Source organism: Pangasianodon hypophthalmus, chromosome 11 (assembly GCF_027358585.1).
Source record: "Pangasianodon hypophthalmus isolate fPanHyp1 chromosome 11, fPanHyp1.pri, whole genome shotgun sequence".
Lineage (NCBI taxonomy): Eukaryota > Metazoa > Chordata > Actinopteri > Siluriformes > Pangasiidae > Pangasianodon > Pangasianodon hypophthalmus.
In genome coordinates, this window is record NC_069720.1 from 3,088,577 (window position 1) to 3,111,917 (window position 23,341).

At 37.8% G+C, this 23,341-nt stretch overlaps 1 protein-coding gene across 1 annotated transcript in view; it reads right to left on the bottom strand.

Annotated features, from left to right (window-relative positions):
• Positions 1 to 206: 206 nt before the first annotated feature.
• The window catches only part of cpne7 (copine VII), a 56,181-nt gene continuing 33,046 nt past the window's right edge, over positions 207 to 23,341 (bottom strand). The window contains exons 12-16 of the mRNA XM_026930842.3: positions 10,958 to 11,012; positions 9,846 to 9,897; positions 9,245 to 9,378; positions 6,759 to 6,995; positions 207 to 5,792 (exon numbers count right to left, since the gene is read on the bottom strand). Coding sequence (XP_026786643.1) covers positions 5,652 to 5,792; positions 6,759 to 6,995; positions 9,245 to 9,378; positions 9,846 to 9,897; positions 10,958 to 11,012 — 619 coding nt within the window. The 3' untranslated portion in view covers positions 207 to 5,651. The remainder of the gene's footprint in view (positions 5,793 to 6,758; positions 6,996 to 9,244; positions 9,379 to 9,845; positions 9,898 to 10,957; positions 11,013 to 23,341) is intronic.

Consider the following 23,341-nt stretch of genomic DNA (forward strand, 5'->3'; position numbering starts at 1 on the left):
TACATCCCCATATACAGTATATATATGAGACGAAATGAGGAACTGAAGAAATGAAATCTAAATAAATAAATAAATAATCAATAATATAAGAAATAAATAAAACATATATTAAACAAATAAATAAATAAGCAAATCATTGTTATAACATAAAATGCAATGTACAAGTCCACCTTTCGCTACAAGAGCTTTCATTTAAATCTCCACAATTTTTTTTTTTATTACAGATCATTTACTAGCATAGCAATATCTCTAAATGTGTTGCTTCAGTAATGAATAATTAAGCATTTACGTACAGATCAAATCCACGTGCTGTTATTTATATTCCTCCGTTTGCACATGTACTGCGTGATGTATGGAGCTGCACTAAGCCTAATGAGTTCATGAGATAAAAGTAAAGTGGCATGCTGCAGTCAGCAGTGCACAATTGTTCATGCACAATAATACACGATTTCATATTTCATCATCGGAAATGCAAACGTAAAGCAGCTCCAGGCGATGTGGGAGTCGGCAGATGTTTTTCTGCGTGTACAAAAACAAAAAAGCGTGGTTTGTAAAGCTGTTGGTAGCTATAGTGTGCCATCTGGAGCGCCAGCGTAAGATAATAATCATGTAGGATGAGTACATTTAGATTATGCTGTATGACTCTATAGGACTATATACATATCCATGTAAAGAAATCAATATCAAAAGTGTATCTGAGTCATTACTATAAGGAAATTCTTGCACACGTATTAACTCCTGACAACAATGCGGAGCTATGAGACGTGATGATCACTCATGCCAGCACTGCTTTGGGCTTAAACACATTATTTGTTTGATTTTGTATGGAAAAAGATTAAGACACACTCCAGTAATTCATATTTCAAATCAATAGTCCAAATAGGACTGAATTCATGAAGTCCTGTATGGGCTTGGATGGATAAATTACCTTCAAACAAAACCAGGCATTGAGGTTTTTCCTCTAAATTGCACTGGGAAATATAAAGCGAGAGCACTTCTAGCTTTTTGAAAAAGACTCCACATTTAAATCTGAATAACACCTTGATCGTTTTACTGAGACGTTTAACTAAGACTTTGGTTGTGAAGTGGTTGTACTACATAAGCTAAAAAAGATTTCTCCACAAGTCTAGACGCAACGTGAGATGAGTATGAGTCTTTTATAATGGACCGGCGACCATGAGTCCATTCTAGTGATAGGTGTTACTGTACTGGATGCTAAATATATAACATCTACCAACGTCTATTGCAAAGTCAGTTCAGTTATTATTAGGAGTGTAAGTGTCAGGCTTCCACATGATACAATAAAGTTTTGATTCTTAAGGCAACAATTTGATATTTTACGACACCACTGGATCTTCAATGATACGATACAATTTTAATTCACAGGGAACCATTTGATGTTTGATAACACCACTGATTCTGCTTCAATACAATGCAATTCGATTTAGTAGCCTCTGATCAATACGTGACCAAAATGTGTTCAAGATCTGGGGTAGGCCTGCTGTTAAATTGAGGATGAGGATGATGTAGAGATGGACTATTTTAAATATCAGAGTCAAGGGCAAATCACATTGCTAACCTGTTTACACATCACATGTGTTGTCTGTTGTCAGTTCAATCATTGGTTGATCAATCAGTAATCAATTTGTGACTGTTACTTCAATTCATTTCATTCATTGAATTGTAAATCAATGTATCAATCCAAATTATCCAATAATTACAGCCCTAGTTATTATATAATTTTTGATATACTGAAAAATTGAAAGGAATTAAAAATGCTATTTCTGCTGTATTATTTTATACCACAATGCTGATTTTTAAAAAATTTTCTAAAGGTCATATTCAGAATTGGTGCCTTTAATCCAAAAGTAATGTAAATAATCATGCAGGGAAAGTTGCGTATATTCAGATTCAGTTTATGCAGCTGCTCCAATAGATTTTCCTGGGCTCTTTATTCAGATTATTGAAACTACGTGCGTGTAGTTCACACTGCCGAGGTGATTTTTCTTGAGTTGGATGAGGTAAAATGGTGTTTTTGTCTAGACACCATCTTTAACCACTAAGTAAGAAAAAAAAACAGGCATAGAAAATGCGTACTGAAGAGGGAGACAACATTTTCCCCCTTTGCTGTCAAATATAATACGATGTAATATACAAGAATGAGACAATTTCAAACCTAAAATAAAAAAAGACTAATATGATGTTATGACTTCTGATGATATGTGCAACGTTCACGTAACTCTCTGAATAGAGCTTAAGTCTGTAGTTCCAGCTGAAGACTGAATAACAACGTGTGCAATTTCTGTGTTAAATCCTGTCTATGCGGACTTAACTCTAAGTCTGTGTCTTGTTTCCATGGTAACAGCTCATTCACAAGGACTTGCGTGGTGGACGCTCCACATACTCTACGTCTAATAATAAAAAACATATAAAAATGAGCTGGTATTTAAGAAAGAAAGACATTTAATAGTTGATATGGTGAAGTTTTCTGTAAGGAGACTTTTATACATTAATGGAAGGAGCCTCCAGTGTCAGTGCTTTGTAACAGTCAGTAATTTTTCAGCCACGGGAAAGTCTAAGGATGTTGTATATTATGTGGTTTTTCAGTAACAAGCTGCAATTTTTTTTGGTTTATTAACTAACAAGAGAAATTGAGGGAATGATAACAGGAACTAACGTGTATCACGGACATTCCACAGTATTAAAAGTAACTATAACGGGGTAAAACGTACGATGTGTGGTTCTTTAATTAATACAAAATTGGCAAATTGGTCTCTGTGGTATAAGAGGGAGAAAAAACGTTGTGCTATAATATGAGAAGAATAAATTTCATCATTGACTATTTTCCTACAACAGAACGTCATGTTTTATTCTTTACATAATTCACTCCCCTTGTTGGTGTCCTTTGTGTAATCTACAAACCTTCCTACCTAGCTACATTCCTTGTGTGGTCCTTGTAGCTGCATATCTTTAGTATTAGTTGTTAAAGATGAATAATTACTCCCCCTTCCCACCACCACCACCTCTCTGAAGTCACTTATTAACATGCATAGAGTTTATTCACCAATTAAATGAAACAATCAGCTCGGCTTGACCTTTCGAGTCCAGACTGAAGAAAGTGCACTGACCCGATTCTATTAATAGACTGTTTCTGCTTATCCAGTCTGCTTATTCACAAAGAAATGTTTCTGTTCACACGATTTCAGCTGATAAACCTTTTTTTTTTCCTCTGCAACATATACAACAATATGAGTAGAGAAGAGAAGGAATGTTGAATTTGCTAACTGTAAATGGAAACTGATTATACACTTTCTACAGCCTTTTATATCATACCACAGTGTACACATAGTGATCATACTGATGAAATATTCAGTATATTAGTTCAGCGCATGCAAATCAGTGCTCAAAAAACAGAACAATGGTTTGACGGTACAATCATTGCGTTTATCCATTCTGCATATGTCTATGTCTAGCCTTAATATGATGACTTAGGTTTCCAAAGACCTGGCAGTGGTGTTTGTTTTACTGATACAGTCATGTTCAGACACATACAGTATACAAGAAATAAAAGGTCCAATCTGGTACCCTAAAGAGTCAGAGTTTAGTCCCTCAATGTTCTATGTAGGTTTCCATTTCACAATAGGCTTCTGTTGAGACTTGAACCATTAATCTTCCAAAGAACCCTTGAAGAACCATTTTTTCTAACAGTGTAGGAAATGAAGTCAAGCAGCAAATTGCTTCAAAATTTGATGAATATTTGCAGAGGTCCAAAAACTCCTGCCTACTATTCAAAAACTCCTACCCAAGAGTAGTGCAAGTTCTCAGAGTTCTCCCCTTTCATGTCAGTAACTTGCCAGCGTGGCATGCACTCGCAAAATGATGAGCATATCATGGTAGCAAAAATGCTAATGATATGATGAACAAAACACATTACAGGACTCCTTTATCCCAATAATAATAACCTGATTCCTTCCATACTAAACTGTCTAAGTAAGCTAGCTGTTTTCCTCCATTCCTCCTACTGGAACGCATTAACAAACAGGACTAGTTTTTTGTCTAATGTAATGAGGTTTTATGTGTAGCAAACATTTATAGAAAGCTCGACTTGCTAGAAAGATCGACTTGTGGTTGATCTGTGAAATCGTGTATCGCTGGCAGTCAAAAAAGCTGGATACATGCTCCAAAGATGTTAAGGAGTTTGGAGGAAAAGTTATGCTAAGTCTTTTTAAGTTGCAACCTACATGCAATGTTAAAAAAATAAAAAAATAAAAAATTATTGACCAGTTTCAGATTTCAGACTCTTCCAGAACAATTCATTTTAAAATTGCAGCTTTGCTCATTTGGTCGCTTTCTGATATGATTTCTTTCTTTCAGACTTAATTAATAATCTTGCTATGATCTACTAGATTAGACATGTTTACACATCGCATTACAGATCCTCTCCAAATATATATATATTTTTTTATATTGTAAAGATATACTGTATGTAAAGATACCTTCAAGGCCGGCTGATATAAACGGGGTAGTTAGGCTAAGTCCTTTCTTTCTGCCATGGAAAAAATACATAAGACTGATTTTTGGCTTATGTATTCTGATTTGCTGTTAACAAATGGCTTAAAGTGGATTATTTTCGTCGAAGCAAGCACAACAGTACGACCAGAGGTCCTTAGAAAAGCACATAGAATGGTATGAAAAAGTGAGAAATGAGGCTGGGGCTGAATTCTTTCTAGCCCAGACTGTAGATTCATGCAGACTATTAGTGACAGTTGTGAGTCAGTCAGGAGATTGACACATCCCCTAGATTTCATGTGGATTAGGGCTGTATATCATTTTTAAGCCCGCTTTGCTGGCACATCCATAACACGTCATTAGCAGTGATGGAAAGAGTGCATACGGAATACAGTTGTGGGTGTAATAAACACGAACAAGGTGGATTGTCCAATAAAAGTACAAATGACATATTTTTTGTGTGGTTTGAGCGATAGAGCTAGCTAATGGCAAGCATTCTGTTTTTCCTGTGTTCCTGTGTGTATGCGCAATAGTTTTATGCCTATGAGGGGATCCAATGCTATAAGGCTCAACCATAATGCTTTCATAAAAGTAATGCTGAGTTACAGATATCGTGACCAGCCATCTGTGGAGAGACCTTTATAAATTTCAAGTAATGATCATGATCATCCATTCTCCCCACACATAATCCTGTCTGTTTTTGCTGAAAGCAGGGTAGTGTGAGGCCAGCGAGAAGCCTCGAGGAACAAAATCAGGGGCAAAGAAGATAAGCACAGTGGGCAGGCAGAGCAAACACTGAAAAGGTCCTGCAAGGCACAGGATTTAAAAAAAAATACACATCAGAATTAAGAATTAAGAGATGGCCTTGGCGGAGAAGTTGCAGAGAGCTTGCAGCAGGTCAGAGGCCTGGAACTGTGGTGAGAAGGTCCATATGAAGATTCCAGCACAGATAATGAAGATGTAGGCATGATGCCAAACACGGGACACGGTCCAAGAAGAACTAATCCTCCTTCTGTGTAAACACGTTATGTATAAACAGGGAAACGGAACGGCAATGTTGTGTTTGTGGCGGTGGTTGTTCTCGGATCTCGCACTCGGAGGTGTGAAGGGACAGAGCGGAGGTCAGGACTCGGGTAGACGTGTTAATCTGGGGTGTTGGCGATGGAGCTGGGTGTCGAGTCTAAAACAGGATTCATGGGAGGAATGGCCTTATGGCTGAAGTACTCGACGACCTGCTTGGGCACCTCGGCCAAGACGCACTTCGCCAGTGCAGCAGGAGACGCCTGAAAAACAAACACACAGATTCTGATTCCCTATATTATCAATTCCCTATATTAGCTCAATTTGTAAATGCTGATTCTCATGTTACTGAGAAACCAAAAAGCATAAAATCCTCTGTCCTGAAGCCTTTTCTGTGGCGGAAAACTTATTTACATCTTTGAGTGTTACAAAGGGCTGACCCTAGAGACTCCTTCCATAAATGGTAATAAACATCTCCTCATATCTATTCACCATATCAATAGTTATACATTTTTCTTTGTTAGTTTAGATTAGACTTGGATGAAATAGAGGGGGCCAATACATTGTGTAGCGCAAAAGAGTAGCTACACAATGTATACAGTTATATCTGTATATGTATATATGTATCGCTACAGTAGCTATTCAGTAGCTACAAAGTGACCTATAAGGTAACAGAGTGTGTATTATCTTGTTGCACACTTTGTTTTTCATTAACTTAAAAAGACAAGTACATCTCATTTTTTTCATAAAAAAATAAATTCACTAATATTTTTAGTATTAGTGCTTTTTTTTTTTTTTTTTAGAAAAACAGCATAAGGCCTTATGATTGCAAATGTAATAAAAACATAAGCAAATCCACAAAAAACTACACGGGAAAAGTGGGAGAACAAATTTACGATTCGTTTTAGTTTCAGCCAGAAAGAGCGAGGTTAGGAAGCATTTAAGCATTTAAGTCTCAACGTCTAATTGATTTTGTCTGGCTGCAGACACAAAAGCGGAGAAAATGTCTTCTACAGGGGAAAGCTGTGCAGCTCCATTAGCTTCTTCTGCTCAGTCTGCATGGCCCGCTCAGTCTGCCTGCCTGATTTAAAGTGAGTGCAATGCTCTTTCAGAGTGCATCCGAGGACACGCTTGAAGAGGTTGTATGTCAAAAATATATAAAAGGGCTTCAATTTGTCTCTATATTGAATACACTGCTGGGGATCAAAGATCTGAGATTAGAGACTCACCGTTTTAAAGTCTCTGAAGGGCACAAATTGGACAATGTCCCTCAGGACAGGTTCTCCTTTAGGAGAGCGCAGGACGCCATCATCCCCGTCCAGGATCTGCATGTCAGTGAAGTCGGCGTTTCCCACACCCACGATGATGATGGACAGAGGCTGGTAGGAGGCACGCACGATGGCCTCCCGCGTGTCCGCCATGTCGGTCACCACGCCATCCGTGAGGATCAGCAAGATGTGGTATTTCTAGTAGAGAAGACAGCAAGCTGACGGTCAATGCGCTAAAAGGAGAGGTGATAGATAGAGTTCCCATGAGGTCTAGACAGTATTGAACACACAAAGTCAGTTTGATTTTTTTTTCTTTCTTACAATTAGAGCTCATGTACTGAAACCTGATCAGTGTGGGTGATCCTGGCAATTAAATAATAAATGAAGACCGTCAGAAGGACACAAAGGTTGGAAAACAGCTAAAATGAGTGTCATGAACAGTGTAATGTTGGAATTAGCCTACAGGTGAATGTTTAACCTTGCAGCATGTAAAATTTAAGGATTTAATTAAATCCTAAATTGAGTTTTGTAATTAATAAATGATTTAATTAATAAAATCAGTTTATATGCTAAACCTGAAGCTCTCCACAATGCCAGAGAAAAATTGATGTCCTCTGCTCTCACCTTTCTTGACCTGTAAACAATGTGTAATGTGAACCACCAGATCCTCATCTCCACTTCCCATGACTTAGGCATTGGGACTTGGTTTTCTTCATATCTAAAGGTTTGATCCTACCACAAAGCATGAAGAGGTTACGTTTTATTTCACGGCATGACTACCGGAGTTCATCAGCGCTCAGTTTTTCATCCACTCTTGCTCTCTTGTCATGTGTCATCAGTCTAGTTGTGTGTCATTAGTGTAGCACTGCTCAACCTTGCTTTTCTTTTCCTCCAAACACCACCATCCAAGTCTCTTTGAAGATATTAGCCTTCGTTTCTGACATCTCTTCCTTGATAAAGCTACGTCATGAAGAAACAGAACTGATTTAATCACTATTGACACCAATACTGTCCACCCAACACACACAGCTTACAAAGTTGCTGTCACTCTTGAGCTCGACTTCTCATGATACATCACAGCATCAGAAGAATGAAATTCTCACACAAGCAGTAGTCCCAACTTCCCAACACCACTCCTCTTTCTAGGTTTTCTCCTGAAGTTCTCCCCTCTACTGAGATCCCATCATAGCTTCCTGTTTCTGGAAGAAAATCATCCATGTACCCTGGTTCGGAGCTACACACCCACTCGCTAACTCAGGTCTACGACTTCTGGCTATTTTGAACTTCTTCAGCGGTATGATGAGCTTTAAACTTTTACACCTGGCATCACCGTTTTTTTTTTTAAATCCTTCCACAGAGGCCTAAAGCAATGTCCTTCTTGTAAAGTCTGTCCACGCAGTGGCCATCTTGGCAACACTCTCTAGCAGTTATTTTCAGTCTTACCTGGTCAGTCTCCTATCTATTTGAATGAAGAAGGAGCCATAAACCAGAAATGGATCAACAAGATGATGTGTTAAAATCTGACAACCTGTTATTAAAAAAAACTGTTATTAATTAGCTCAAATAACACAAAAAAACTTTTCAGGTTGCCCCGCCTCCTGTGAAGGTGCATTTCTCTATAGCTACCAAAATAAAGCAACCTGCGTACAGTATATCTGTGCATGAAAAATGTTGTCAGTGTAAACTTTTACAGGTCAGACCGTTTGTGCTAATGTCCTAACCAACAAGGTGATTGGCTCTTTTGAATGAGGGCGGGACTTACGTGATACAGCCGTCATGTTGAGCTTTACACTTTGCAACATTTGTATTTCAAGCAGCGAGCAAATCTACTCTGTCTAAAGATTGCACTCTTCAGATAATATTTATGATATTCTTCATTATTTATCTCTGCACTTCCTTTTCCACTCATCATCTTTTGTATTACTTCTAGATATTTAAACGTATTTGTATTATTGTTGGGGTGCATGATGGTGCAGTGGGTAGTGCTGTCCCTGGTTCACTCCTAAACTCCTCCAGGTTACTGTTTAGAGTTATGTAGAGTTTCTGGATGGGATTCCTCCAGGGTCTCTGGTTTCCTCCCACCTCCCAAAAGCATGCCAGTAGGTGGACTGGTGATGCTAAATTGCCCCTAGGTGTGAATGGGTGTGTGCATGATGCCCTGAGATGTTTGTACCAGCACTCCATCCAGGCTGTGTTACCGCCTCACTTCCATTTTTCCCAGAATAGGCTTCAGATCCACCATGACCCTGATCATGATAAAGCTCTTATATCTGCAACTGCAACTTATATCTCCAACTGTCCTTTTTTGTTACCATCTGGACCATTATAGCTGTCTTTCAGGTTATAAATCCTTGCAGATATTCTAAGTTTTCTAAGAGATTCTAAGTTGAATGCGAAACATTTATCAAGTAGTGTTGGGAAAGTGGGAAAAAGATGCAGGAACTCACAGATGCGTCTTTAATGGGCTCCTTCCCTGCTGCTTGCTTGCCTATTCTGCTGATTATAGGAGCCACATTAGTTGGTCCGTAGAGCTGGATCTTGGGCAGGCAGTTCTGGTAAGCTTCTACCACCCCCTGAATCTCTGATTAGACACAAGAAAGAGAGCACAGTTAACAGCTGAAGCCTGTCGCTTTCTAAAAGGTGTCACAGACTTTGAGCCACATGCCTAAATCAGCAGATTTTAGAATTAACCCCAAAGGAGAAAGAGCTTAAAAAAGCCCCGAGCAAAAAAAAAGATAGCTCCTTTTCCGCTTTTCTACAGTGTTCTAACTGTGAAAAGAGGCTTCGAAAAAGCTAGTGAAAGGAGGTCAGTTCAGCTCTTTGAAGATGTTCTCTTCTCTGGCCAATGCAACTCATTCTCAAAAAGAATTCATATGAACTCACAAAAAAAAAAAAAAAAAAAAAAAAAACGAATTTCCCAAAGATCCGCCCCTTAAAAAGCTGTTCTATAATAATAGCCTTAATCTGTCCATCCTAAACATTAACCATGTCTAAAATAAAAATTGCCTTCCCAATATCTCACTGTTGTAGGCCTTGCTTTTGTCTTACCTTCACATTCATCATCATCTGGATTGAAATTGATGGCAAAGTCATGCGACACCTGAAGTACAGACAGAGAAAACACGATTAAAGCCTCACGGTTAAATCAGAGCACAGGTTCTTCTGAATCTTGCAGAAACGCAACTAGAATCTCATTTTGCACAATGTATATAAAGGTCATTGCTGTAGTGAACAGAAATATGCCTTAAAAAAAACTGCAGGCGATAAAATCACATGCACCTTTTTTTTTTTTTTAGCTCGTCTGCATCCTTTAAAAAATTCTGCAACCCTTGCAAGAAATAATGCCGCATGCTACTATAAAACGACACCCGCCTTCCTTACGGCTTTTCTGTTACAGGTAACAACAATAGAGAAGCTGAGGGAGAAGTTCAATAGGACATATGACATTAAGGCTCCGAAGTATGAGGACACAGCCACCTCAAAAACTGAAGCATAATAATGAGATATATTTTAATTTCACACGCGGATTAATCATGTCATACAGTAGTTTTTTTTTTAATATTAAGTGTCAACTAAGTACAATTTTATATTGTTTTTTTTTTTTTTTTGTGTGTGTGTGTGTGTGTGTGTGTGTGTGTGGTTAGATATGAAGCTTGCGGGTCATCCTTAGTAACTTCCTGGTCAGGGTCACAATGGTTTTAATTTAGACTACTAGTTTGCTAATATTTTTATAAAATACAAATACAGATACTGGCATAGCCTTAAACCCCAAGTATGCACAGGATATAAGCTAAATTATTTTTAATTAATTGTTAGTCCTTTAGTTAACCCCCTGTTTTCATTATGACTAGGTTGCCACATTAAATGAGAACAATACTAAGAAAAAAGATACATTTTTTTATAAATCCATTTCAATCCAGTGTGTGCTGTTTTGATGGTGAGGAACAGTGTAAGTGTATCAGGATAATGTATGATAATCAGTTCATGTAAACAAAGCCAGATGGTAAATAGAGAGGTGACGTATGTGGCCACAGACCCACGATTCGAATACCAACAGCCGAGCAGCTTGCCAAGGTCAGAGGAAGTGACTGAACCATGAGAGAAGAGAGTTAAATCAAAAGACGATAGATGAATCTCAATGAACGGAAACGCACTCTTACCTCGTAATTGGGTGGAATTCGTGCACCGAAGCCCAGAGCAGAGAACCTTTTGTCACTGCGATAAGAGAAGAATCAAAAGGTGTTCAATTTTTGTGATCTTTTCAGACTGAAATACATTTATTACCTTTTTACACCCGAGGCTATGGAAGCCGGGCTTCACTGACGTTATAGATTCTCTCTCAAGTGCATAAATGCGTATTTCACTTAATCCCAGATATTAATAGCACTTTCATACTTTTCTTGAATACTCGAGGATTGATTCTGAGCTTGTTCAGCAGTTGTGACATCATTTCACCGCTGAACAGTGAGTCACTTAAACATTTTTATAGCACACTCCTGTTGAATTCTCAATTCTGATTGGTCAGAAGGTGTTGATTAATTTCTATAACAGTAAAATCATAGCTTTACATTAATAACAGCTCATACACAGGGACTTATGTGGCAGAAGCTCCACAAAATCTAAGACTAATAATAAAGAAAATTTAAAAATGCGTTGTTATTTAACAAAGAAAAATGTCTGAAGATTTCTGTGAGGAGATGTTTATTTAATATTTATGGAAGGAGTCTCCACTGTCAGCTCTTTGTAACAGTCAATAAAGACCTCGGGATGGAGGAGCATATGCTTTGTGGTTTCTCTGTAACATTAGTTTGATCTTATTAACTTCAAGAGAGAGGAAAAAAGAAAGGCTGGTGATGGAATGACTGTTTATAGCTGCTATCATGGAAGTGATAACAGGAACTAACTTGTTTACAGACATTCTACAACATTAAATGCAACTATAAATGGATAAAGGGTATGATTTGTCGTTCATGAATAAATTACTGCAGTATAAGAGGAATAAAGCACTTCAGGATATGTTATTATAGGAAAATGATCAACTTTGGCATGGTAACAGTAACTCAGCAAAATGAAAAATAACATGTAATCGTGTACATCTCTTTATTGTTCTAATTAATGTTCATTTAACTGATGTTAACATATTTAATTAGTGCTTCTTTACACCGGTCACCAATTTGCATGAAGACTTTCACTCATAGCTGCTTACAGACCTACAGAAATAATTTTTATTTTATTATAAAAATTAAATTTTTACTATTTTAGAGTATTTCATGCTGTATTATTGATTTAACCTGCATTTCCATGACATTGTGAAACATCATACAGGAAGTAACAAGACAATCACATCATTAATTAATCCCAGGAGTGGATCACTTTCACACAGTTACACATGGTTCTGTGGCTTGTGATTTTATTTAAATTGAACCCCAGACCATTTTCAGAAATTTTCACACTCCTACCGTTCAGTGCTAATAGACCCGGGCACCGAAAATAAAGCACAAGTGTGAAAACACCCTAAGAGACACCCAGAAGGCCAGTGAAACGTCAGGGCAAGCTTCGAGGCACAGTCGTATCTCCTCCAGCTGCCTGCTGCTTGTCATAATCTACTCCCACTTCTCTGCTACACTGATTTCGCATACAGATGAAAATGGCTACAGCTAATCACACAACCCTCTATTCCAATCACTCCGTTCCTGCACTAACGCAAGACTCCGCTGTGACTTCGGTGATGGCGATGCTGCGGCTCACTGCTGCGCTCAGGGTGGGTGCATGTGTCATGTGTAATGGGGATGGTGGAGGGATGAAAGTGGCGCCGGAGGGAGAGAAGGAAAAGAGCAAAAGACACCGCAGGGGCACATGGCTAATCACTCAGCAGGATTCTGCTCTCAGCTCAGAACAGGGCACGGAGCAGAGCAGGGGATCGAGCGCTGTGATGTTCAGCACACAAGGGGCACAGAACAAACCTGAGCAGTTTTCAAATTACGCTTCTGAGTTCAGGGAATGTGTGGATCCTGTCAAAATGTGCCCAGTTATAGTTTCTATCATACAAACATGCAGATATGGCAAGGGTTGCATTATAACTTGCGCTCTAAGTTCATTTAAAATCGCAAACTCTTGTACTGCTTTTAAATTTTATCTCTGGAAAAAACATTGAGCTTTCCTAGTGAAAAATATAAATATGGTCCACCAACAGATATGCTGTCCTAAAACTATGGAATGTTATTTGTGCTTTATTTATGTAAGATTATTTAGAAGTTCTACTGAATACTATGTTGAAGTTAGTGAAGAATTTGTATTGCAATTTAGGTGTAATGAATTCAGATCTAATTTTTCTAATTCAATCACAGCAATCAGGTGCAAGCCTACAGATCCCCTCACAGATCAAACTATCCAACACTGCATTACGATGCAGCGAGGTTCACTACTACTGCCTGGTTTAGACTTTTTAAAAAACAAAATGTGAGATAAAATTTGCTGTGTAAAATACAAGGCAGAAATGAACAAGATTGCAAAAAAGTGGTTATTTCATGTGCTACTTCAAGGAGCAACACCTGTTCATTCATTCATTTATTCATGTATTCTTTACTGTCTTCCTAAGAGATTCGAGTTTGCTGCAACACAAAAAGATAAGAGTCAGTAAAACAATAGAGACAGCACACATACATTCATACATGCATACATACATACACACACACACAAACTATCATACAGACATATAGTACATACACATACATACAGATATACACACACGCACACACACACACACACATCCATACATACGTACATAAATGCGCACACATACACACATACATTCATACATGCGTACATACATACACACACATACATACACACAAACATGCATACATACATACATACAAACATACAGTACATACATACACACACATATACACACACAAACATACATATACACATACATACATACATACGTACATAAATGCGCACACATACACACATACATTCATACATGCGTACATATATACACACACACACATACATACACACACAAACTATCATATAGACATACATACAAACATACACACACTTACAGAGATACATATATACACATACATATACACATACATACAGACACACACATACATAGAGACATACATACATACACACACAAACTCACACACGCATTCATTCACATACGTACATACAGGAAGCTTGAACAGGTTACATGTGGCCTTTGTCCATATTACTCAACTAACTGCACTGTGAATAAAATCATTTTTAATCATTTAATTTAAAAGCTCGTGTCTCTTACAGGACTAAGCTAAGCTGCATCTGGCTTCTCTGTAATTCACACACATCCCATCCACAGCTATCAGATGATTGACAGCAGAACCTGCAGAAGCAGACACCATTTCTGCACAGACTAATAAAGACTCGGATGTTCTCAGTATTCTGGAATAGAGAACACTGATAGTACTAGAGGCTTTGGGAAAAAAATTATTCAAGTATATTGCAGGTTTATCCAAATGATTAATCATATACGCACAAGAATTTCACTGGATTTCACTGTTTAATTCATTTAATCATTCATCCTCAGTAGACTTTATCCTGGTGACGGTTGCAGTGGATCCGGACTCTATCCTGGGAAAACTGGCCATGAGACGGGAATACACCAGTCCTCCACATTCATGAGGTCTTCGATTCACAACGAAATTCCAGTTGGTTTCCCGTTCAAGATATTTTATGCTTTTCCTGTATAATTTTCTCATTAGAATTTTCTATTTTTCTTAGAGTGCTCAATTAACAATCAGATTCCACTGGGATTTTCCATGGGTTTCCTATGAGATTTTCTTATGGGAATTTTCTACAAGGGCACACTGAAACACTGCTGAAAACTCTTTAGACCATGCTGAATCACATTTTATGAAAAGTATGCAAATGTTTCTATGAGTTCTTCTTTTAGACATGTATTAAATAATTGCAATCACTATAGTTCAAATTCCTCTGGTGCTTGGACCCCTAATCACCCTAATAAAAACAATAGGGTTATGGTGAGTACAGTGAATTTTCCCGGGTTCTCATGGGTACCCTGTGATTTCCCAAGCTCACATCATGGCATACTGTGTGAGAATCATGGATCTCTGTGAAACTGCATAGAATTAATGAGCACTTGCTCAATCATGGCTGATTCTCTTCATAATATTTAGTGAGCTTGCCTTAAGGCACAAAGCTCTTTCAGGTATTTAGCCATTTTTTTTCATTAGCTGAAGATCGAAACCTGCCTCCCCTCCGGCAGCTTTGTGCAGTCTCAACTGAAGTATTCATAACAGCATCCTAGCAGTTAAGGATGTTAGCAAGAGTAATTAGCTGTGCTAATTCACTTAACAGAATTGAAGGAGGAGGAGGGGTGTGGTAATTGAGATAACAAACAAACAAAAAAAGGATATGGCAGCTTGAGCCAAAGATAAAGCTAGCCCGCTATCCCATCATTCCCTATGAATGAGGAAACAGCATTCCTATTCCTTCACTATGACTTAGGAAACAGCATACCCATTCATTCCCTGTGACTGAAGAAGAAGCATTCCCATTCCTTTCTGTGACTAAGGAAACAGCGTTCCCATTCCTTCCCTGTGACTGAGAAAACAACATTCCTATTCCTTCCTTGTGATTGAGGAAACAGCATTCCCATTCCTTCCATCTGACTGAGGAAACAGCATCCCCATTCCTTTCCTGTGATCGTAAATACAGCATTCTCATTTTCTAGCTGTGAATAAGGAAACAGCATACCCATTCCTTCCCTGTGACTGAGAAAACAACATTCCCATTCCTTCCTTGTGATTGAGGAAACAGCATTCCCTTTCCTTCCCTGTGACTAAGGAAACAGCATCCCCATTCCTTCCATCTGATTGAGGAAACAACATTCCAATTCATTCCCTGTGACTGAGGAAACAGCATTCCCATTCATTCCGTGTGACTGAGGAAACAGCATTCCCATTCCTTCCATGTGATCGTAAAAACAGCATTCTCATTTTCTAGCTGTGAATAAGGAAACAGCATTCCCATCCCTTCCCTGTGATTGTAAAAACAGCATTTTCATTCTCTTGCGGTGATTGAGGAAAGAGCATTTCCATTCCTTCCATTGTGACTGAGGAAACAATATTCCAGTTCCTTTCCTATTATTTGGGAAACAGTATTCCCATTCCTTCCCTGTGACTGAGGAAACAGCATTCCAGTTTGAGAAACTTTGCTATGTTGATAGTGGAGCCACCTGCAAAATGCACTTTTTGCTTTTTCAGCTAATGCAGTGGTCAGACCAAATGTAACTAAAATTCATGTGGCTAAAAAAAAATTGAAGGGGAAAGGGATTCGTCAAGGGTCGCATTTGTTGCTGCTAATGGATACATTCGTTTTTACTCATGAACCAAAAGAAAAAAACATGGAGGAGCTGCTTATTATTAACTAGTGTCACATCAAACTTTTGCCTCGCTGTTTTCTTACAGTTTCTTGGCGCACAACTGAAGAAAAAAATAGCCATCTATCCACTGATATATGCTAGTGTTTTAGTGTTTGTGGTTAAAATTCTGTTTTTTTCCTGCATGCTAGGATTTTCTTGTTAGCAATGTTGGCATGCTGCGTATGTGTCGAGATTTACAGCACAACTGTGTGTGATGAGCAAAAGCATGATTGAGAAACACGAGCTGCTCTGACAACTGCGACTTCCTCCCACGCAGTCAACTGCTTTCCAAATGAGTAACAAAATGTGCCTTTTTCAGCCTCTCTTAAACACATGCTGCTTTTTAGAGTCGGGTTAAAGCGGGTCAAGAGAGCTACACCCCTATTAGCTATTAGACAGCTTTGATCCATTTTATTCAAGAAACTTTAGATAATTACGCAATGTAATTTAGTACGCAATTTCAGCATTGACATCTGACATTCTGATTTGCTTTTTTTTAACCCACTACTCCTTTTTCTGTTCCATCTATCTAAATGAATGTACATAAATAAAACACATCACATGTCAGAGTCGAACACACAGTGTGTGTGACACACTGAGAAACACAGTAAGGATTTAAAAGCCTCGATCAGTTAAGACGAGAAACAAAAAAAGCTTTTCACACTTTCCTCCCCAGCTCAGAGTTTACTCATAGCAAATGTGCTCTTTTCATGTTTCTCTTCAACAACAATGTTTTTTCCTCATAGGACCTCACAGGGGAAGACATCAGCCACAGGAGACGAGCGAGAAGTCACGGCGCCCAGACACCCCACCGGAGCAGATGTGCCTCACAGCTGTAAAAGGGCTAATCCAGCTTTTAATGAAAGCCCAGAGGAACGACCTGCGGCAAGCCGAGGAAGAGGGATGGCCTGAAATTAGTCATGACTCTTCCAGCCAAAACCACATTTGCTCTGACAAGAGATCAGAACAAATGCAGAAATAAAGTGCATCCAGAGCGAAGAGGCGCATCCAGATTAGTTAATTATTTTCCCGTCGTTTCAGTAGGTGAGTCACTGTGCCGGAGGCCAGGTGAAATTTTGGCACTGTTATTAGCTGCTGGTGGATGAAATATACACCAAGAGACAAACATGGACATGTGTATGTGCGCATACACAGACACACCCCTATACCTATTAAAACATCCATTACACGAGATCACACAGGAAACAAAATCTTAATCAGTCTATAATCATATTTTAATGATATTTTAGTTCTTTCTCATTATTCTTTAATAACAAAACTCTGTTAAGTGTTATTGCTTGTATGGCATGAGATTAAATTAGCGTTTAGCCATTTTCACGATTATAAATGAAATTACTCCATGTTATTTTGTGTGTTATACCACTGGAGGTCAAAAGAAATGAAGAAAAAAATGACACACTAAAGCAACAGGTCAGGACCCGAAGAGCAGAAATATGTGTTTCTGCAAAGAATAGAAGGGTGATTCAATGACTGGGGTGCCATTTGTTTGTGGCTGGTATTACATTTACAAATATGTATATAAAAAATATTTTCCCCCATTTTGGTCACGTGCCAGTTCCCAACTACCAGTTAGCTCTCTCCTACCATACAACAGCTACCAAGCGAGGAGGGTGAAGTCTAACACGTGCTACCTCCGATACGTGTGAAGTCAGACTACCACATCTTTTCGAACTGCTGCTCATGCTGCATCACAGGGCAGCGTAATACACACTCGGAGGTACACGACTTCCAAATACATAAGCTCACAGATGCCCGTGGTTGGCTAGCGAAAGTAGTGTTTGCACCATTAGCTCATGGTCACACATAACTGTGACGTCACCGGGATTTGAACTCACAATCTCAGGACAATAGGGCAAACGATTTTCTGTTATGTCACTCGGGATCCCGGTAAAAGACATTTTAAACAAAGGTAAAGACAAACTATTTGCATGTTTCTATAATTCCTTAAAACATTAATAAATCCTACTGTGGCAGTGGGGGCGTGGTCAAGTCCCAGCTGTGAATGGGAGAAAGAGTTACGGAGAATGAGTGCGGTAACGCATGAATGGATGCACCTGTGTTTGATTAATGAAGACGTGTATTTATAAACTTTTTTTAGCTGCCAGTGACCTTGTCCATAAACAAACTGAAGACAGTGGAAACAGTGTGTGTGCTTTAGCATGTTCAAATAATTTTGTAGCCATCACTCGCTCCAAATCCTACCAAATCTACAAACTCTACAGCACTTAGAAAACAGCATTTTTGCAGTCCAGCTCACTATGACTACACTTACCTAGGAAATACAATCATTAAAACAATCAAATTATTTTTGCATTAAATGCATGAATCCATCTCATGCCATCTCATGCCTTTTTCACGAGTCGTATTCCACTAGTCACAAGTTCAACAGGAAGTTGCATCATCCCAATTTCCTGGAGACCATGAGAAAAAAGTTCCCTCGTTCTTTTTTGTTTATTTTAAGTTATACTTTGATATTAGCTGATAAGGTTACTTTGGAAATAGAACTCTGTTACACAAATTATTATAAGTAAATAAATGTAAAAAAAAATTATTTGTTAATTCTACACTAAAAACTAAATTTTTTAGTGCACCATGCAGAGAAAAAACTTTATTAAAAAAGTAGATATTGTTGCCTAAGATGGGATAATGTATTATTTAATAGTTAAATACATATATTTTTAGATTTATTGCTGAAAATCATAATTAAAAAAAAGAGTCCCAAGGCATCGCAATCTTGGAATAAAAAAAAGTGTCATGAACATGAGCATATCTTTGAATGAGAGAATTAATTCAATATTCCAGTAAATACTGCATATAAAGATAATGGGGGTGTTTTTTTTTAACATGTAAATAAACACATCCACGTGTTTCTGTGATATTATATGACTTCACATATTCCTGCCAGTTTTTTTAATTAAATTTATTTTCCTGCAATTGTAGAATCAATTTAAATTTGTCGAGGAGATGGAGCAAAAGCAATCGATGTTATTGAGTTTTACATTTTACAGAGTCAACCCTAGAAGTATTGGCACCTCTCAGAAAAATGAGCATGGATAAATATATTTTTTTAAAAAAAAACACATGCAGTAAGTGATATTTTCATCTCAAATGTAAGAAGACTCTGTATAGTTTTATTCATCTTAACACACTGGCTTATAAACATCATGGTTTTCTCAGGCACAATTTTTTTCTGCATAATGCTGGTTTCAAAATTATTGGCACCCACAATGGGATGAATCCTCTGCTGTATTGAATAACAGCACTGAGCCACTTCAATTCTGAGAATTTAGATTATTAAATAAAAATAGAATTTTTCACAGATGACAGGGGTGTCAATATTTTTTACATGTTTTTGAGAGAAAATACTATTGCTTAACTTTATGAGTCTCCCTTTTCTCTAGAAAAAAAAAGAGTTTCTCCAATTTCTCCAACATTTTCCTCTAGTAGTACACTCTGTTTCTGATTTAAAAATTTTTGGCAATAATTCTCTCGCAGTTAATATTTGCTGAATCCTGCCCTGGATAGAGTAATTTTTCGATGATGACAGTAGGGATGTCAATAATTTTAACAAGTTTTGGAGAGAAATTATTTTTACTTAAGGAAGTGATTATTAGAATTATTTTTGTAAGAGGAAATGTAGTTTCTCCAACTTCTCCGACATTTTGTTTTCCTCAAGTAGTGCAATTTTTTTTCTATATAACATGGTTTAAAAATTATTTGCGAATTCTCCACTGTCGCAAATAAAAGCTCTAAGTCACTTCCTGTGATGTCTAACAAGGTTCGAAACACTTGTAGAGATATTTTGGACTACTAAATAAAAATAACAGAATATTTATACAATATTTCAAGGATGACAATAGGGGTGTCAATAATTCTGAAGTTTTTGACAAATATTATAATTTAACAAGACTACCTGTTCTCAGTTTCTCCAATTTGTCAAACATTTTGTTTTGCTCAAGCAGCACTGTTTTATTCAGCACAACACTGGTTTTAAAATTACTGGCACCCCACCATTCATATTTGGCGAATCACAATTTGTTCATGGGTGTCAACAATTTTGACATGATTTTGGGAGACAGTATTTTACTTAAAGAAGAAGTGTTCGTGAGAATGATTTTTGTAATCGAAAAGGCAGTTTCTGTAATTATTTGAGTGCAAAAAATGAATCATTTGTGTCCATTCGCTTGAACACTGGCCATATACGTTTAGAGTAGACGGAATACTATTAAATTTGGGCTAAAAACCAATATTCAGATATTTGTGTTATTTTTATTTGTGTAGTGGGACTGATAGCACAGAGGAGACATCTGATAACAAGGCACTGACGGATTGCACTTCCTCCTCTGGAAGTCATGTGATGTCTGTAATTCACAGAACCAGCTGTGAGAAAGAAAAAGCCACAGGGCTGCTAATGAGAAGCTGATAAATATGGAGATTTTCCCGGACAGTCTTGTCTCATCTCATTCTCACTTGTTTTGTATTGTGCATGTGGGCAGCTCGGGGGCAAACGATTCCTCCATCCCACAAGCAGCACCATATTTAACTGCAGGTTCTCACCTGGTGTGTGTCGCAGAACCGCTTCAAGCAAGAAGCCCACACAAACACAGCGTAGGAGGCCAACGCTGGATGGCTTCGAGCAACCTGAGCCCAACATTTCTACCTTCTGAACTCTGAGTCTATTTTAAGAGAGAAGGCATTAAGACAAAGCTTTGTGGTGTGCTTTAAATCCTTGTTTGGTTTCATCAAGTCAAATGAGAAAAACACCAAATTTACAGCTTCAATTTGAGTAAACCTTAAACCAAAGTAAGCTGATATTCATTTAGGGCTGCGTTCAGAGTTAAGTTAAGGGCACTTAGTGAGGAGCTCATCAGTATTCATCAATAACTCGTGACTTCATTAAGTTTGGAGCATAATTAGCTGTTGGAGCACAATTGAAAAAAAAATTAAAAAATAACCAAAATAACCGGAAGTGCTGGATCAGGTGCTATTTTATAAACTGTCAAATAATGACAGTGGAAGCCATATTTGTTAAATGAAACCAAATTTGCAGTGATTAATGTGAAAATTACAGCTAGGACTATTCACGCAGCAATATACCGACAATACACTAGACTCCAATTCAATTTCAACTTCAATGCTTATCAATTTGTCATTCATACAGTATATCTTCATATTACTTTTTTTATTTTTCATTGTAAAATTTTCTTTTTCTTTTACGGCACATTGTATTACATTTGACAGTAAAGAAAAAAATTTCTTATTTGTTTTGGTGCTTAAAGGCAATCACTTGCGTTTAAAGGCTGTTGAAAAATCCTGTCTTGGACACTTCTACTGAAGAAAAATCTCACATCCACTGAGGTGGGAACTACATGCATTTGATTTTAATAATCTGAATGTCGCACACAGAGAATCATCTTATGCATGTGTGTAGCCCGACTCTGAATACAAGGAACTTTCCTGGCGTAAATATCGGCGTAACAATTGAATGTAATTCACAGACTCTAAATAGTCATTGTGAGACCAGCACTTTGATGAACATCTGAAACAAGAGACACAGAGGGAAATGATAATCAGCTACACAGCTCACTGTTTCAGCTCTAATAAGCAACCTTCCTAACTGAGACACTAACACGGCCATGCATTTGGTCTGAATTCTGCACTAATATGGTTCAGTCTCCTGTGGGAGTGAGCGTTGTCAAGGCTGGAAGTCTCTAATAAGCTGTGTTGGCACGGGGACCATCCCGAGCTCCAGCGGCTGGCAAGGCTACATGCCACATGGGTTGTTGTTAGGACAGAACCCAGAGGAGAAAAAAACAGGCTTGTGCATGGCCTGTCATCTGATAAGACCGCCCGTTGAAACCTTTACAACCTGTCAGGACGCTCGGGGCTCATCAGGCAACAGCTCCGACAGTGAGAGCAGCAGCACAGCATGCAGTGTGGCAGAGAAACAAACAGCCACGCAAAAATACCAGCAGAGCTTCTAGTCGAGTTAACTGGATATTTCCCTCGAGTCCTCTCCTCCAGCTTGATGGGCATATCAGTTGTTTCACTTAATCTTGTTTTGTCAGGAATGAACAGGGCCTGTGTTCACTGCTGAGGGTTATGAGAAGAGTTCTGGACTGCACTGATATGCTAACTAGTGTTGCACAAAGCATAGAAATTCAGGACTTTTTGAATAGTGTATATTCCATATTTAAACAAGTTAACACTATGTTTATGAATTACATTCTAATTTAACGCGATTTTTATGTAACTATCTTTTAAATCAACTTTATAAAACTAAAAAACAGAAATGTATTTTTATAAACACAGAGATTTACCACCATAATCTAAAAATGTAAGGAAACTCAGTTGGAAAATATTATTATTATAGAGTATATAAGATATTTTAACAAAATGTGTCTTTAGGGCTGAGAGCGTCTAAGACATACAAGTGCAGGGTTTATGTGAACGCTCCTAGAAGCAAGCAACATACACAAAAATAGTAACGCAAGTAAGGAACAAAACACTTGAGAGTGTGCTGATATAAGAAAATAATCAATGACGGGACGGTGTGATGAAACGGAGTTAATGTTACCACCCAAAAGTTCATTATTTTCCTATAAACCATAATAATTTGCCAACCAGTTTTTTTGTATTTATTAAACAACAACAAACTTTATCTTTTATCTGTTTATAGTTACATTTAACGTTGTGGAACATCCACAAAAGTTCCTGTTCTCACTTACGTTATAGCAGCTATAAACAGCCTCTATTTTTTCTCTCTCTTGAAGTTAATAAGACAAAAAGCACAGATTGTCATGTTACTTGGAAACCACAAAGCGTAAACTCCTCTGTCCTGAAGATGTCGCTTTACCTCCGGCTGTTTCAAAGCACTGACACTGGAGACTCCTTCCATGAATGTTAAATAAACATCTCCTTACAGAAAGCACCACCATATTAACAATTTTATATTCAGTAATGGACAGATACTAATCTTAGTGCATCGAATTTAACACAGTATGAAAAAATAACTCCAAAAATTCTAATTACGTGCTGGAGACAGGAAATTATAACATAAATAAAAATAAGGAAATGATTCCAAATATTTTCC